The following is a 15,958-nucleotide window of genomic DNA, read 5'->3' as shown; positions in this document are numbered from 1 at the left end:
CAGACCACAGGACATAAAACAACAAAACAACTCAGCTATCTACAGTCATGATGAAGTCCAGACCACAGGACATAAAACAACAAAACAACTCAGCTATCTACAGTCATGATGAAGTCCAGACCACAGGACATAAAACAACAAAACAACTCAGCTATCTACAGTCATGATGAAGTCCAGACCACAGGACATAAAACAACAAAACAACTCAGCTATCTACAGTCATGATGAAGTCCAGACCACAGGACATAAAACAACAAAACAACTCAGCTATCTACAGTCATGATGAAGTCCAGACCACAGGACATAAAACAACAAAACAACTCAGCTATCTACAGTCATGATGAAGTCCAGACCACAGGACATAAAACAACAAAACAACTCAGCTATCTACAGTCATGATGAAGTCCAGACCACAGGACATAAAACAACAAAACAACTCAGCTATCTACAGTCATGATGAAGTCCAGACCACAGGACATAAAACAACAAAACAACTCAGCTATCTACAGTCATGATGAAGTCCAGACCACAGGACATAAAACAACAAAACAACTCAGCTATCTACAGTCATGATGAAGTCCAGACCACAGGACATAAAACAACAAAACAACTCAGCTATCTACAGTCATGATGAAGTCCAGACCACAGGACATAAAACAACAAAACAACTCAGCTATCTACAGTCATGATGAAGTCCAGACCACAGGACATAAAACAACAAAACAACTCAGCTATCTACAGTCATGATGAAGTCCAGACCACAGGACATAAAACAACAAAACAACTCAGCTATCTACAGTCATGATGAAGTCCAGACCACAGGACATAAAACAACAAAACAACTCAGCTATCTACAGTCATGATGAAGTCCAGACCACAGGACATAAAACAACAAAACAACTCAGCTATCTACAGTCATGATGAAGTCCAGACCACAGGACATAAAACAACAAAACAACTCAGCTATCTACAGTCATGATGAAGTCCAGACCACAGGACATAAAACAACAAAACAACTCAGCTATCTACAGTCATGATGAAGTCCAGACCACAGGACATAAAACAACAAAACAACTCAGCTATCTACAGTCATGATGAAGTCCAGACCACAGGACATAAAACAACAAAACAACTCAGCTATCTACAGTCATGATGAAGTCCAGACCACAGGACATAAAACAACAAAACAACTCAGCTATCTACAGTCATGATGAAGTCCAGACCACAGGACATAAAACAACAAAACAACTCAGCTATCTACAGTCATGATGAAGTCCAGACCACAGGACATAAAACAACAAAACAACTCAGCTATCTACAGTCATGATGAAGTCCAGACCACAGGACATAAAACAACAAAACAACTCAGCTATCTACAGTCATGATGAAGTCCAGACCACAGGACATAAAACAACAAAACAACTCAGCTATCTACAGTCATGATGAAGTCCAGACCACAGGACATAAAACAACAAAACAACTCAGCTATCTACAGTCATGATGAAGTCCAGACCACAGGACATAAAACAACAAAACAACTCAGCTATCTACAGTCATGATGAAGTCCAGACCACAGGACATAAAACAACAAAACAACTCAGCTATCTACAGTCATGATGAAGTCCAGACCACAGGACATAAAACAACAAAACAACTCAGCTATCTACAGTCATGATGAAGTCCAGACCACAGGACATAAAACAACAAAACAACTCAGCTATCTACAGTCATGATGAAGTCCAGACCACAGGACATAAAACAACAAAACAACTCAGCTATCTACAGTCATGATGAAGTCCAGACCACAGGACATAAAACAACAAAACAACTCAGCTATCTACAGTCATGATGAAGTCCAGACCACAGGACATAAAACAACAAAACAACTCAGCTATCTACAGTCATGATGAAGTCCAGACCACAGGACATAAAACAACAAAACAACTCAGCTATCTACAGTCATGATGAAGTCCAGACCACAGGACATAAAACAACAAAACAACTCAGCTATCTACAGTCATGATGAAGTCCAGACCACAGGACATAAAACAACAAAACAACTCAGCTATCTACAGTCATGATGAAGTCCAGACCACAGGACATAAAACAACAAAACAACTCAGCTATCTACAGTCATGATGAAGTCCAGACCACAGGACATAAAACAACAAAACAACTCAGCTATCTACAGTCATGATGAAGTCCAGACCACAGGACATAAAACAACAAAACAACTCAGCTATCTACAGTCATGATGAAGTCCAGACCACAGGACATAAAACAACAAAACAACTCAGCTATCTACAGTCATGATGAAGTCCAGACCACAGGACATAAAACAACAAAACAACTCAGCTATCTACAGTCATGATGAAGTCCAGACCACAGGACATAAAACAACAAAACAACTCAGCTATCTACAGTCATGATGAAGTCCAGACCACAGGACATAAAACAACAAAACAACTCAGCTATCTACAGTCATGATGAAGTCCAGACCACAGGACATAAAACAACAAAACAACTCAGCTATCTACAGTCATGATGAAGTCCAGACCACAGGACATAAAACAACAAAACAACTCAGCTATCTACAGTCATGATGAAGTCCAGACCACAGGACATAAAACAACAAAACAACTCAGCTATCTACAGTCATGATGAAGTCCAGACCACAGGACATAAAACAACAAAACAACTCAGCTATCTACAGTCATGATGAAGTCCAGACCACAGGACATAAAACAACAAAACAACTCAGCTATCTACAGTCATGATGAAGTCCAGACCACAGGACATAAAACAACAAAACAACTCAGCTATCTACAGTCATGATGAAGTCCAGACCACAGGACATAAAACAACAAAACAACTCAGCTATCTACAGTCATGATGAAGTCCAGACCACAGGACATAAAACAACAAAACAACTCAGCTATCTACAGTCATGATGAAGTCCAGACCACAGGACATAAAACAACAAAACAACTCAGCTATCTACAGTCATGATGAAGTCCAGACCACAGGACATAAAACAACAAAACAACTCAGCTATCTACAGTCATGATGAAGTCCAGACCACAGGACATAAAACAACAAAACAACTCAGCTATCTACAGTCATGATGAAGTCCAGACCACAGGACATAAAACAACAAAACAACTCAGCTATCTACAGTCATGATGAAGTCCAGACCACAGGACATAAAACAACAAAACAACTCAGCTATCTACAGTCATGATGAAGTCCAGACCACAGGACATAAAACAACAAAACAACTCAGCTATCTACAGTCATGATGAAGTCCAGACCACAGGACATAAAACAACAAAACAACTCAGCTATCTACAGTCATGATGAAGTCCAGACCACAGGACATAAAACAACAAAACAACTCAGCTATCTACAGTCATGATGAAGTCCAGACCACAGGACATAAAACAACAAAACAACTCAGCTATCTACAGTCATGATGAAGTCCAGACCACAGGACATAAAACAACAAAACAACTCAGCTATCTACAGTCATGATGAAGTCCAGACCACAGGACATAAAACAACAAAACAACTCAGCTATCTACAGTCATGATGAAGTCCAGACCACAGGACATAAAACAACAAAACAACTCAGCTATCTACAGTCATGATGAAGTCCAGACCACAGGACATAAAACAACAAAACAACTCAGCTATCTACAGTCATGATGAAGTCCAGACCACAGGACATAAAACAACAAAACAACTCAGCTATCTACAGTCATGATGAAGTCCAGACCACAGGACATAAAACAACAAAACAACTCAGCTATCTACAGTCATGATGAAGTCCAGACCACAGGACATAAAACAACAAAACAACTCAGCTATCTACAGTCATGATGAAGTCCAGACCACAGGACATAAAACAACAAAACAACTCAGCTATCTACAGTCATGATGAAGTCCAGACCACAGGACATAAAACAACAAAACAACTCAGCTATCTACAGTCATGATGAAGTCCAGACCACAGGACATAAAACAACAAAACAACTCAGCTATCTACAGTCATGATGAAGTCCAGACCACAGGACATAAAACAACAAAACAACTCAGCTATCTACAGTCATGATGAAGTCCAGACCACAGGACATAAAACAACAAAACAACTCAGCTATCTACAGTCATGATGAAGTCCAGACCACAGGACATAAAACAACAAAACAACTCAGCTATCTACAGTCATGATGAAGTCCAGACCACAGGACATAAAACAACAAAACAACTCAGCTATCTACAGTCATGATGAAGTCCAGACCACAGGACATAAAACAACAAAACAACTCAGCTATCTACAGTCATGATGAAGTCCAGACCACAGGACATAAAACAACAAAACAACTCAGCTATCTACAGTCATGATGAAGTCCAGACCACAGGACATAAAACAACAAAACAACTCAGCTATCTACAGTCATGATGAAGTCCAGACCACAGGACATAAAACAACAAAACAACTCAGCTATCTACAGTCATGATGAAGTCCAGACCACAGGACATAAAACAACAAAACAACTCAGCTATCTACAGTCATGATGAAGTCCAGACCACAGGACATAAAACAACAAAACAACTCAGCTATCTACAGTCATGATGAAGTCCAGACCACAGGACATAAAACAACAAAACAACTCAGCTATCTACAGTCATGATGAAGTCCAGACCACAGGACATAAAACAACAAAACAACTCAGCTATCTACAGTCATGATGAAGTCCAGACCACAGGACATAAAACAACAAAACAACTCAGCTATCTACAGTCATGATGAAGTCCAGACCACAGGACATAAAACAACAAAACAACTCAGCTATCTACAGTCATGATGAAGTCCAGACCACAGGACATAAAACAACAAAACAACTCAGCTATCTACAGTCATGATGAAGTCCAGACCACAGGACATAAAACAACAAAACAACTCAGCTATCTACAGTCATGATGAAGTCCAGACCACAGGACATAAAACAACAAAACAACTCAGCTATCTACAGTCATGATGAAGTCCAGACCACAGGACATAAAACAACAAAACAACTCAGCTATCTACAGTCATGATGAAGTCCAGACCACAGGACATAAAACAACAAAACAACTCAGCTATCTACAGTCATGATGAAGTCCAGACCACAGGACATAAAACAACAAAACAACTCAGCTATCTACAGTCATGATGAAGTCCAGACCACAGGACATAAAACAACAAAACAACTCAGCTATCTACAGTCATGATGAAGTCCAGACCACAGGACATAAAACAACAAAACAACTCAGCTATCTACAGTCATGATGAAGTCCAGACCACAGGACATAAAACAACAAAACAACTCAGCTATCTACAGTCATGATGAAGTCCAGACCACAGGACATAAAACAACAAAACAACTCAGCTATCTACAGTCATGATGAAGTCCAGACCACAGGACATAAAACAACAAAACAACTCAGCTATCTACAGTCATGATGAAGTCCAGACCACAGGACATAAAACAACAAAACAACTCAGCTATCTACAGTCATGATGAAGTCCAGACCACAGGACATAAAACAACAAAACAACTCAGCTATCTACAGTCATGATGAAGTCCAGACCACAGGACATAAAACAACAAAACAACTCAGCTATCTACAGTCATGATGAAGTCCAGACCACAGGACATAAAACAACAAAACAACTCAGCTATCTACAGTCATGATGAAGTCCAGACCACAGGACATAAAACAACAAAACAACTCAGCTATCTACAGTCATGATGAAGTCCAGACCACAGGACATAAAACAACAAAACAACTCAGCTATCTACAGTCATGATGAAGTCCAGACCACAGGACATAAAACAACAAAACAACTCAGCTATCTACAGTCATGATGAAGTCCAGACCACAGGACATAAAACAACAAAACAACTCAGCTATCTACAGTCATGATGAAGTCCAGACCACAGGACATAAAACAACAAAACAACTCAGCTATCTACAGTCATGATGAAGTCCAGACCACAGGACATAAAACAACAAAACAACTCAGCTATCTACAGTCATGATGAAGTCCAGACCACAGGACATAAAACAACAAAACAACTCAGCTATCTACAGTCATGATGAAGTCCAGACCACAGGACATAAAACAACAAAACAACTCAGCTATCTACAGTCATGATGAAGTCCAGACCACAGGACATAAAACAACAAAACAACTCAGCTATCTACAGTCATGATGAAGTCCAGACCACAGGACATAAAACAACAAAACAACTCAGCTATCTACAGTCATGATGAAGTCCAGACCACAGGACATAAAACAACAAAACAACTCAGCTATCTACAGTCATGATGAAGTCCATGACCACAGGACATAAAACAACAAAACAACTCAGCTATCTACAGTCATGATGAAGTCCAGACCACAGGACATAAAACAACAAAACAACTCAGCTATCTACAGTCATGATGAAGTCCAGACCACAGGACATAAAACAACAAAACAACTCAGCTATCTACAGTCATGATGAAGTCCAGACCACAGGACATAAAACAACAAAACAACTCAGCTATCTACAGTCATGATGAAGTCCAGACCACAGGACATAAAACAACAAAACAACTCAGCTATCTACAGTCATGATGAAGTCCAGACCACAGGACATAAAACAACAAAACAACTCAGCTATCTACAGTCATGATGAAGTCCAGACCACAGGACATAAAACAACAAAACAACTCAGCTATCTACAGTCATGATGAAGTCCAGACCACAGGACATAAAACAACAAAACAACTCAGCTATCTACAGTCATGATGAAGTCCAGACCACAGGACATAAAACAACAAAACAACTCAGCTATCTACAGTCATGATGAAGTCCAGACCACAGGACATAAAACAACAAAACAACTCAGCTATCTACAGTCATGATGAAGTCCAGACCACAGGACATAAAACAACAAAACAACTCAGCTATCTACAGTCATGATGAAGTCCAGACCACAGGACATAAAACAACAAAACAACTCAGCTATCTACAGTCATGATGAAGTCCAGACCACAGGACATAAAACAACAAAACAACTCAGCTATCTACAGTCATGATGAAGTCCAGACCACAGGACATAAAACAACAAAACAACTCAGCTATCTACAGTCATGATGAAGTCCAGACCACAGGACATAAAACAACAAAACAACTCAGCTATCTACAGTCATGATGAAGTCCAGACCACAGGACATAAAACAACAAAACAACTCAGCTATCTACAGTCATGATGAAGTCCAGACCACAGGACATAAAACAACAAAACAACTCAGCTATCTACAGTCATGATGAAGTCCAGACCACAGGACATAAAACAACAAAACAACTCAGCTATCTACAGTCATGATGAAGTCCAGACCACAGGACATAAAACAACAAAACAACTCAGCTATCTACAGTCATGATGAAGTCCAGACCACAGGACATAAAACAACAAAACAACTCAGCTATCTACAGTCATGATGAAGTCCAGACCACAGGACATAAAACAACAAAACAACTCAGCTATCTACAGTCATGATGAAGTCCAGACCACAGGACATAAAACAACAAAACAACTCAGCTATCTACAGTCATGATGAAGTCCAGACCACAGGACATAAAACAACAAAACAACTCAGCTATCTACAGTCATGATGAAGTCCAGACCACAGGACATAAAACAACAAAACAACTCAGCTATCTACAGTCATGATGAAGTCCAGACCACAGGACATAAAACAACAAAACAACTCAGCTATCTACAGTCATGATGAAGTCCAGACCACAGGACATAAAACAACAAAACAACTCAGCTATCTACAGTCATGATGAAGTCCAGACCACAGGACATAAAACAACAAAACAACTCAGCTATCTACAGTCATGATGAAGTCCATGACCACAGGACATAAAACAACAAAACAACTCAGCTATCTACAGTCATGATGAAGTCCAGACCACAGGACATAAAACAACAAAACAACTCAGCTATCTACAGTCATGATGAAGTCCAGACCACAGGACATAAAACAACAAAACAACTCAGCTATCTACAGTCATGATGAAGTCCAGACCACAGGACATAAAACAACAAAACAACTCAGCTATCTACAGTCATGATGAAGTCCAGACCACAGGACATAAAACAACAAAACAACTCAGCTATCTACAGTCATGATGAAGTCCAGACCACAGGACATAAAACAACAAAACAACTCAGCTATCTACAGTCATGATGAAGTCCAGACCACAGGACATAAAACAACAAAACAACTCAGCTATCTACAGTCATGATGAAGTCCAGACCACAGGACATAAAACAACAAAACAACTCAGCTATCTACAGTCATGATGAAGTCCAGACCACAGGACATAAAACAACAAAACAACTCAGCTATCTACAGTCATGATGAAGTCCAGACCACAGGACATAAAACAACAAAACAACTCAGCTATCTACAGTCATGATGAAGTCCATGACCACAGGACATAAAACAACAAAACAACTCAGCTATCTACAGTCATGATGAAGTCCAGACCACAGGACATAAAACAACAAAACAACTCAGCTATCTACAGTCATGATGAAGTCCAGACCACAGGACATAAAACAACAAAACAACTCAGCTATCTACAGTCATGATGAAGTCCAGACCACAGGACATAAAACAACAAAACAACTCAGCTATCTACAGTCATGATGAAGTCCAGACCACAGGACATAAAACAACAAAACAACTCAGCTATCTACAGTCATGATGAAGTCCAGACCACAGGACATAAAACAACAAAACAACTCAGCTATCTACAGTCATGATGAAGTCCAGACCACAGGACATAAAACAACAAAACAACTCAGCTATCTACAGTCATGATGAAGTCCAGACCACAGGACATAAAACAACAAAACAACTCAGCTATCTACAGTCATGATGAAGTCCAGACCACAGGACATAAAACAACAAAACAACTCAGCTATCTACAGTCATGATGAAGTCCAGACCACAGGACATAAAACAACAAAACAACTCAGCTATCTACAGTCATGATGAAGTCCAGACCACAGGACATAAAACAACAAAACAACTCAGCTATCTACAGTCATGATGAAGTCCAGACCACAGGACATAAAACAACAAAACAACTCAGCTATCTACAGTCATGATGAAGTCCAGACCACAGGACATAAAACAACAAAACAACTCAGCTATCTACAGTCATGATGAAGTCCAGACCACAGGACATAAAACAACAAAACAACTCAGCTATCTACAGTCATGATGAAGTCCAGACCACAGGACATAAAACAACAAAACAACTCAGCTATCTACAGTCATGATGAAGTCCAGACCACAGGACATAAAACAACAAAACAACTCAGCTATCTACAGTCATGATGAAGTCCAGACCACAGGACATAAAACAACAAAACAACTCAGCTATCTACAGTCATGATGAAGTCCAGACCACAGGACATAAAACAACAAAACAACTCAGCTATCTACAGTCATGATGAAGTCCAGACCACAGGACATAAAACAACAAAACAACTCAGCTATCTACAGTCATGATGAAGTCCAGACCACAGGACATAAAACAACAAAACAACTCAGCTATCTACAGTCATGATGAAGTCCAGACCACAGGACATAAAACAACAAAACAACTCAGCTATCTACAGTCATGATGAAGTCCAGACCACAGGACATAAAACAACAAAACAACTCAGCTATCTACAGTCATGATGAAGTCCAGACCACAGGACATAAAACAACAAAACAACTCAGCTATCTACAGTCATGATGAAGTCCAGACCACAGGACATAAAACAACAAAACAACTCAGCTATCTACAGTCATGATGAAGTCCAGACCACAGGACATAAAACAACAAAACAACTCAGCTATCTACAGTCATGATGAAGTCCAGACCACAGGACATAAAACAACAAAACAACTCAGCTATCTACAGTCATGATGAAGTCCAGACCACAGGACATAAAACAACAAAACAACTCAGCTATCTACAGTCATGATGAAGTCCAGACCACAGGACATAAAACAACAAAACAACTCAGCTATCTACAGTCATGATGAAGTCCAGACCACAGGACATAAAACAACAAAACAACTCAGCTATCTACAGTCATGATGAAGTCCAGACCACAGGACATAAAACAACAAAACAACTCAGCTATCTACAGTCATGATGAAGTCCAGACCACAGGACATAAAACAACAAAACAACTCAGCTATCTACAGTCATGATGAAGTCCAGACCACAGGACATAAAACAACAAAACAACTCAGCTATCTACAGTCATGATGAAGTCCAGACCACAGGACATAAAACAACAAAACAACTCAGCTATCTACAGTCATGATGAAGTCCAGACCACAGGACATAAAACAACAAAACAACTCAGCTATCTACAGTCATGATGAAGTCCAGACCACAGGACATAAAACAACAAAACAACTCAGCTATCTACAGTCATGATGAAGTCCAGACCACAGGACATAAAACAACAAAACAACTCAGCTATCTACAGTCATGATGAAGTCCAGACCACAGGACATAAAACAACAAAACAACTCAGCTATCTACAGTCATGATGAAGTCCAGACCACAGGACATAAAACAACAAAACAACTCAGCTATCTACAGTCATGATGAAGTCCAGACCACAGGACATAAAACAACAAAACAACTCAGCTATCTACAGTCATGATGAAGTCCAGACCACAGGACATAAAACAACAAAACAACTCAGCTATCTACAGTCATGATGAAGTCCAGACCACAGGACATAAAACAACAAAACAACTCAGCTATCTACAGTCATGATGAAGTCCAGACCACAGGACATAAAACAACAAAACAACTCAGCTATCTACAGTCATGATGAAGTCCAGACCACAGGACATAAAACAACAAAACAACTCAGCTATCTACAGTCATGATGAAGTCCAGACCACAGGACATAAAACAACAAAACAACTCAGCTATCTACAGTCATGATGAAGTCCAGACCACAGGACATAAAACAACAAAACAACTCAGCTATCTACAGTCATGATGAAGTCCAGACCACAGGACATAAAACAACAAAACAACTCAGCTATCTACAGTCATGATGAAGTCCAGACCACAGGACATAAAACAACAAAACAACTCAGCTATCTACAGTCATGATGAAGTCCAGACCACAGGACATAAAACAACAAAACAACTCAGCTATCTACAGTCATGATGAAGTCCAGACCACAGGACATAAAACAACAAAACAACTCAGCTATCTACAGTCATGATGAAGTCCAGACCACAGGACATAAAACAACAAAACAACTCAGCTATCTACAGTCATGATGAAGTCCAGACCACAGGACATAAAACAACAAAACAACTCAGCTATCTACAGTCATGATGAAGTCCAGACCACAGGACATAAAACAACAAAACAACTCAGCTATCTACAGTCATGATGAAGTCCAGACCACAGGACATAAAACAACAAAACAACTCAGCTATCTACAGTCATGATGAAGTCCAGACCACAGGACATAAAACAACAAAACAACTCAGCTATCTACAGTCATGATGAAGTCCAGACCACAGGACATAAAACAACAAAACAACTCAGCTATCTACAGTCATGATGAAGTCCAGACCACAGGACATAAAACAACAAAACAACTCAGCTATCTACAGTCATGATGAAGTCCAGACCACAGGACATAAAACAACAAAACAACTCAGCTATCTACAGTCATGATGAAGTCCAGACCACAGGACATAAAACAACAAAACAACTCAGCTATCTACAGTCATGATGAAGTCCAGACCACAGGACATAAAACAACAAAACAACTCAGCTATCTACAGTCATGATGAAGTCCAGACCACAGGACATAAAACAACAAAACAACTCAGCTATCTACAGTCATGATGAAGTCCAGACCACAGGACATAAAACAACAAAACAACTCAGCTATCTACAGTCATGATGAAGTCCAGACCACAGGACATAAAACAACAAAACAACTCAGCTATCTACAGTCATGATGAAGTCCAGACCACAGGACATAAAACAACAAAACAACTCAGCTATCTACAGTCATGATGAAGTCCAGACCACAGGACATAAAACAACAAAACAACTCAGCTATCTACAGTCATGATGAAGTCCAGACCACAGGACATAAAACAACAAAACAACTCAGCTATCTACAGTCATGATGAAGTCCAGACCACAGGACATAAAACAACAAAACAACTCAGCTATCTACAGTCATGATGAAGTCCAGACCACAGGACATAAAACAACAAAACAACTCAGCTATCTACAGTCATGATGAAGTCCAGACCACAGGACATAAAACAACAAAACAACTCAGCTATCTACAGTCATGATGAAGTCCAGACCACAGGACATAAAACAACAAAACAACTCAGCTATCTACAGTCATGATGAAGTCCAGACCACAGGACATAAAACAACAAAACAACTCAGCTATCTACAGTCATGATGAAGTCCAGACCACAGGACATAAAACAACAAAACAACTCAGCTATCTACAGTCATGATGAAGTCCAGACCACAGGACATAAAACAACAAAACAACTCAGCTATCTACAGTCATGATGAAGTCCAGACCACAGGACATAAAACAACAAAACAACTCAGCTATCTACAGTCATGATGAAGTCCAGACCACAGGACATAAAACAACAAAACAACTCAGCTATCTACAGTCATGATGAAGTCCAGACCACAGGACATAAAACAACAAAACAACTCAGCTATCTACAGTCATGATGAAGTCCAGACCACAGGACATAAAACAACAAAACAACTCAGCTATCTACAGTCATGATGAAGTCCAGACCACAGGACATAAAACAACAAAACAACTCAGCTATCTACAGTCATGATGAAGTCCAGACCACAGGACATAAAACAACAAAACAACTCAGCTATCTACAGTCATGATGAAGTCCAGACCACAGGACATAAAACAACAAAACAACTCAGCTATCTACAGTCATGATGAAGTCCAGACCACAGGACATAAAACAACAAAACAACTCAGCTATCTACAGTCATGATGAAGTCCATGACGACTGCATGTGTTTACATGTAGTTGCCAAGCAGACAAACCTGTTTTTGTTACACAAAATAGGTGATTTACTAACTACACCTTTTCTATTGATCACGCGTGTAACGACTTGTCACCATCCTTCCCTCCGTCCTCAGTTCCTGTTTCTTCACAGTGTTGTAACGACTTGTCACCATCCTTCCCTCCGTCCTCAGTTCCTGTTTCTTCACAGTGTTGTAACGACTTGTCACCATCCTTCCCTCTGTCCTCAGTTCCTGTTTCTTCACAGTGTTGTAACGACTTGTCACCATCCTTCCCTCCGTCCTCAGTTCCTGTTTCTTCACAGTGTTGTAACGACTTGTCACCATCCTTCCCTCTGTCCTCAGTTCCTGTTTCTTCACAGTGTTGTAACGACTTGTCACCATCCTTCGCTCCGTCCTCAGTTCCTGTTTCTTCACAGTGTTGTAACGACTTGTCACCATCCTTCCCTCCGTCCTCAGTTCCTGTTTCTTCACAGTGTTGTAACGACATGCCACCATCCTTCCCTCTGTCCTCCGTCCTCAGTTCCTGTTTCTTCACAGTGTTGTAACGACATGCCACCATCCTTCCCTCTGTCCTCAGTTCCTGTTTCTTCACAATGTTGTAACGACATGCCACCATCCTTCCCTCCGTCCTCAGTTCCTGTTTCTTCACAGTGTTGTAACGACTTGTCACCATCCTTCCCTCTGTCCTCAGTTCCTGTTTCTTCACAGTGTTGTAACGACATGCCACCATCCTTCCCTCTGTCCTCCGTCCTCAGTTCCTGTTTCTTCACAGTGTTGTAACGACATGCCACCATCCTTCCCTCTGTCCTCAGTTCCTGTTTCTTCACAATGTTGTAACGACATGCCACCATCCTTCCCTCTGTCCCCAGTTCCAGCGCCAGCGTGTGGGTCAGACAGTGTGGCGCCACCAGAGGACGTCTGTGTCCTGACCACACAGAGACAGAGCTTCACGCTGGAGAGAAAAAAGTCACTGAGGTACATCTATACACTTAATACAATATAACATATAAACTCAGCAAAAAGAGAAACGTCCTCTCACTGTCAACTGCGTTTATTTTCAGCAAACAAGATTCAACAACGGAGACATAAACTGAACAAGTTCCACTGACATGTGACTAACAGAAATGGAATAATGTGTCCCTGAACAAAGGGGGGGGGGGGGGGGGGTCAAAATCAAAAGTAACAGTCAGTATTTGTTGTGGTCACCAGCTGCATTAAGTACTGCAGTGCATCTCCTCCTCATGGACTGCACCAGATTTGCCAATTCTTGCTGTGAAATGTTACCACACTATTCCACCAAGGCACCTGCAAGTTCCCGGACATTTCTGGGGGGAATGGCCCTAGCCCTCACCCTCCGATCCAACAGGTCCCAGACTTGCTCAATGGGATTGAGATCTGGGCTCTTCGCTGGCCATGGCAGAACACTGACATTCCTGTCTTGCAGGAAATAATTCACAGAACGAGCAGTATGGCTGGTGGCATTGTCATGCTGGAGGGTCATGTCAGGATGAGTCTGCAGGAAGGGTACCACATGAGGTAGGAGAATGTCTTCCCTGTAACGCACAGCGTTGAGATTGCCTGCAATTACAACAAGCTCAGTCCGATGATGCTGTGACACACCACCCCAGACCATGACGGACCCTCCACCTCCAAATCGATCCCGCTCCAGAGTACAGGCCTTGGTGTAACGCTCATTCCTTCGACGATAAACGCGAATCCGACCATCACCCCTGGTGAGACAAAACTGTGACCTATCAGTGAAGAGCACTTTTAGCCAGTCCTGTCTGGTCCAACGACGGTGGGTTAGTGCCCATAGGCGACATTGTTGCCGGTGATGTCTGGTGAGGACCTGCCTTACAACAGACCTACAAGCCCTCAGTCTAGCCTCTCTCAGCCTATTGCGGACAGTCTGAGCACTGATGGAGGGATTGTGTGTTCCTGGTGTAACTCAGGCAGTAGTTGTTGCCATCCTGTACCTGTCCTGCAGGTGTGATGTTAGGATGTACCGATCCTGTGCAGGTGTTGTCACACGTGGTCTGCCACTGCGAGGACGATCAGCTGTCCGTCCTGTCTCCCTGTAGCGCTGTCTTAGGCGTCTCACAGTGCAGACATTGCAATTTATTGCCCTGGCCACACCTGCAGTCCTCATGCCTCCATGCAGCAGGCCTAAGGCACATTCACGCAGATTAGTAGGGACCCTGGGCATCTTTCCTTTGGTGTTTTTCAGAGTCATTAGAAAGGTCTCTTTAGTGTCCTAAGTTTTCATAACTGTGACCTTAATTGCCTACTGTCTGTAAGCTGTTAGAGTCTTAACGACTGTTCCACAGGTGCATGTTCATTAATTGTTTATGGTTCATTGACCAAGCATGGGAAACAGTGTTTAAACCCTTCACAATGAAGATCTGTGAAGATATTTGGATTTTTACTAATTATCTTTGAAAGACAGGGTCCTCTTTTTTTTGCTGAGTTCATCACTGACCAGGGTTCGGGGTTCGTTCTATTTCAACTAAGGAAGTAAACGGTAATTCCGATACTTTTCAAATGGGCTGAGTTGACGATGAGCTGTCCAATTGACCCCGACCCTGTTGTTGATGACTTTGCTTATGGAGCTACTAACTGACCTCTTGACCTCTTTCTCCTCAGGGAACAGATCACCTGTGGCCAGTATCTGTCCTGTCATTCCAGGACGTGACCTATCACTTCAGAGTGGCCGAGTCTGTGAGTATTGACTCGATTATATTTGATAATAAAAAATAAATAAA

At 41.1% G+C, this 15,958-nt stretch overlaps 1 protein-coding gene across 6 annotated transcripts in view; it reads left to right on the top strand.

Moving 5' to 3' along the window:
- The window catches only part of LOC110515904 (myelin regulatory factor), a 142,449-nt gene that overhangs the window by 118,756 nt on the left and 7,735 nt on the right, over positions 1-15,958 (top strand). For all 6 annotated transcript variants that reach the window (XM_090230936.1, XM_036968500.2, XM_036968502.2 and 3 more), the window contains exons 22-23: positions 14,066-14,171; positions 15,840-15,914. In XM_090230936.1, the coding sequence (XP_090087062.1) occupies positions 14,066-14,171; positions 15,840-15,914 (181 nt within the window). The remainder of the gene's footprint in view (positions 1-14,065; positions 14,172-15,839; positions 15,915-15,958) is intronic.

This window comes from Oncorhynchus mykiss, chromosome 4 (assembly GCF_057628025.1).
Source record: "Oncorhynchus mykiss isolate SJ-2025 chromosome 4, ASM5762802v1, whole genome shotgun sequence".
In the NCBI taxonomy this organism is placed as follows: Eukaryota; Metazoa; Chordata; class Actinopteri; order Salmoniformes; family Salmonidae; genus Oncorhynchus; species Oncorhynchus mykiss.
Note: the sequence above shows the minus strand (reverse complement) of the source record. Positions and strands in the feature narration are given on the sequence as shown.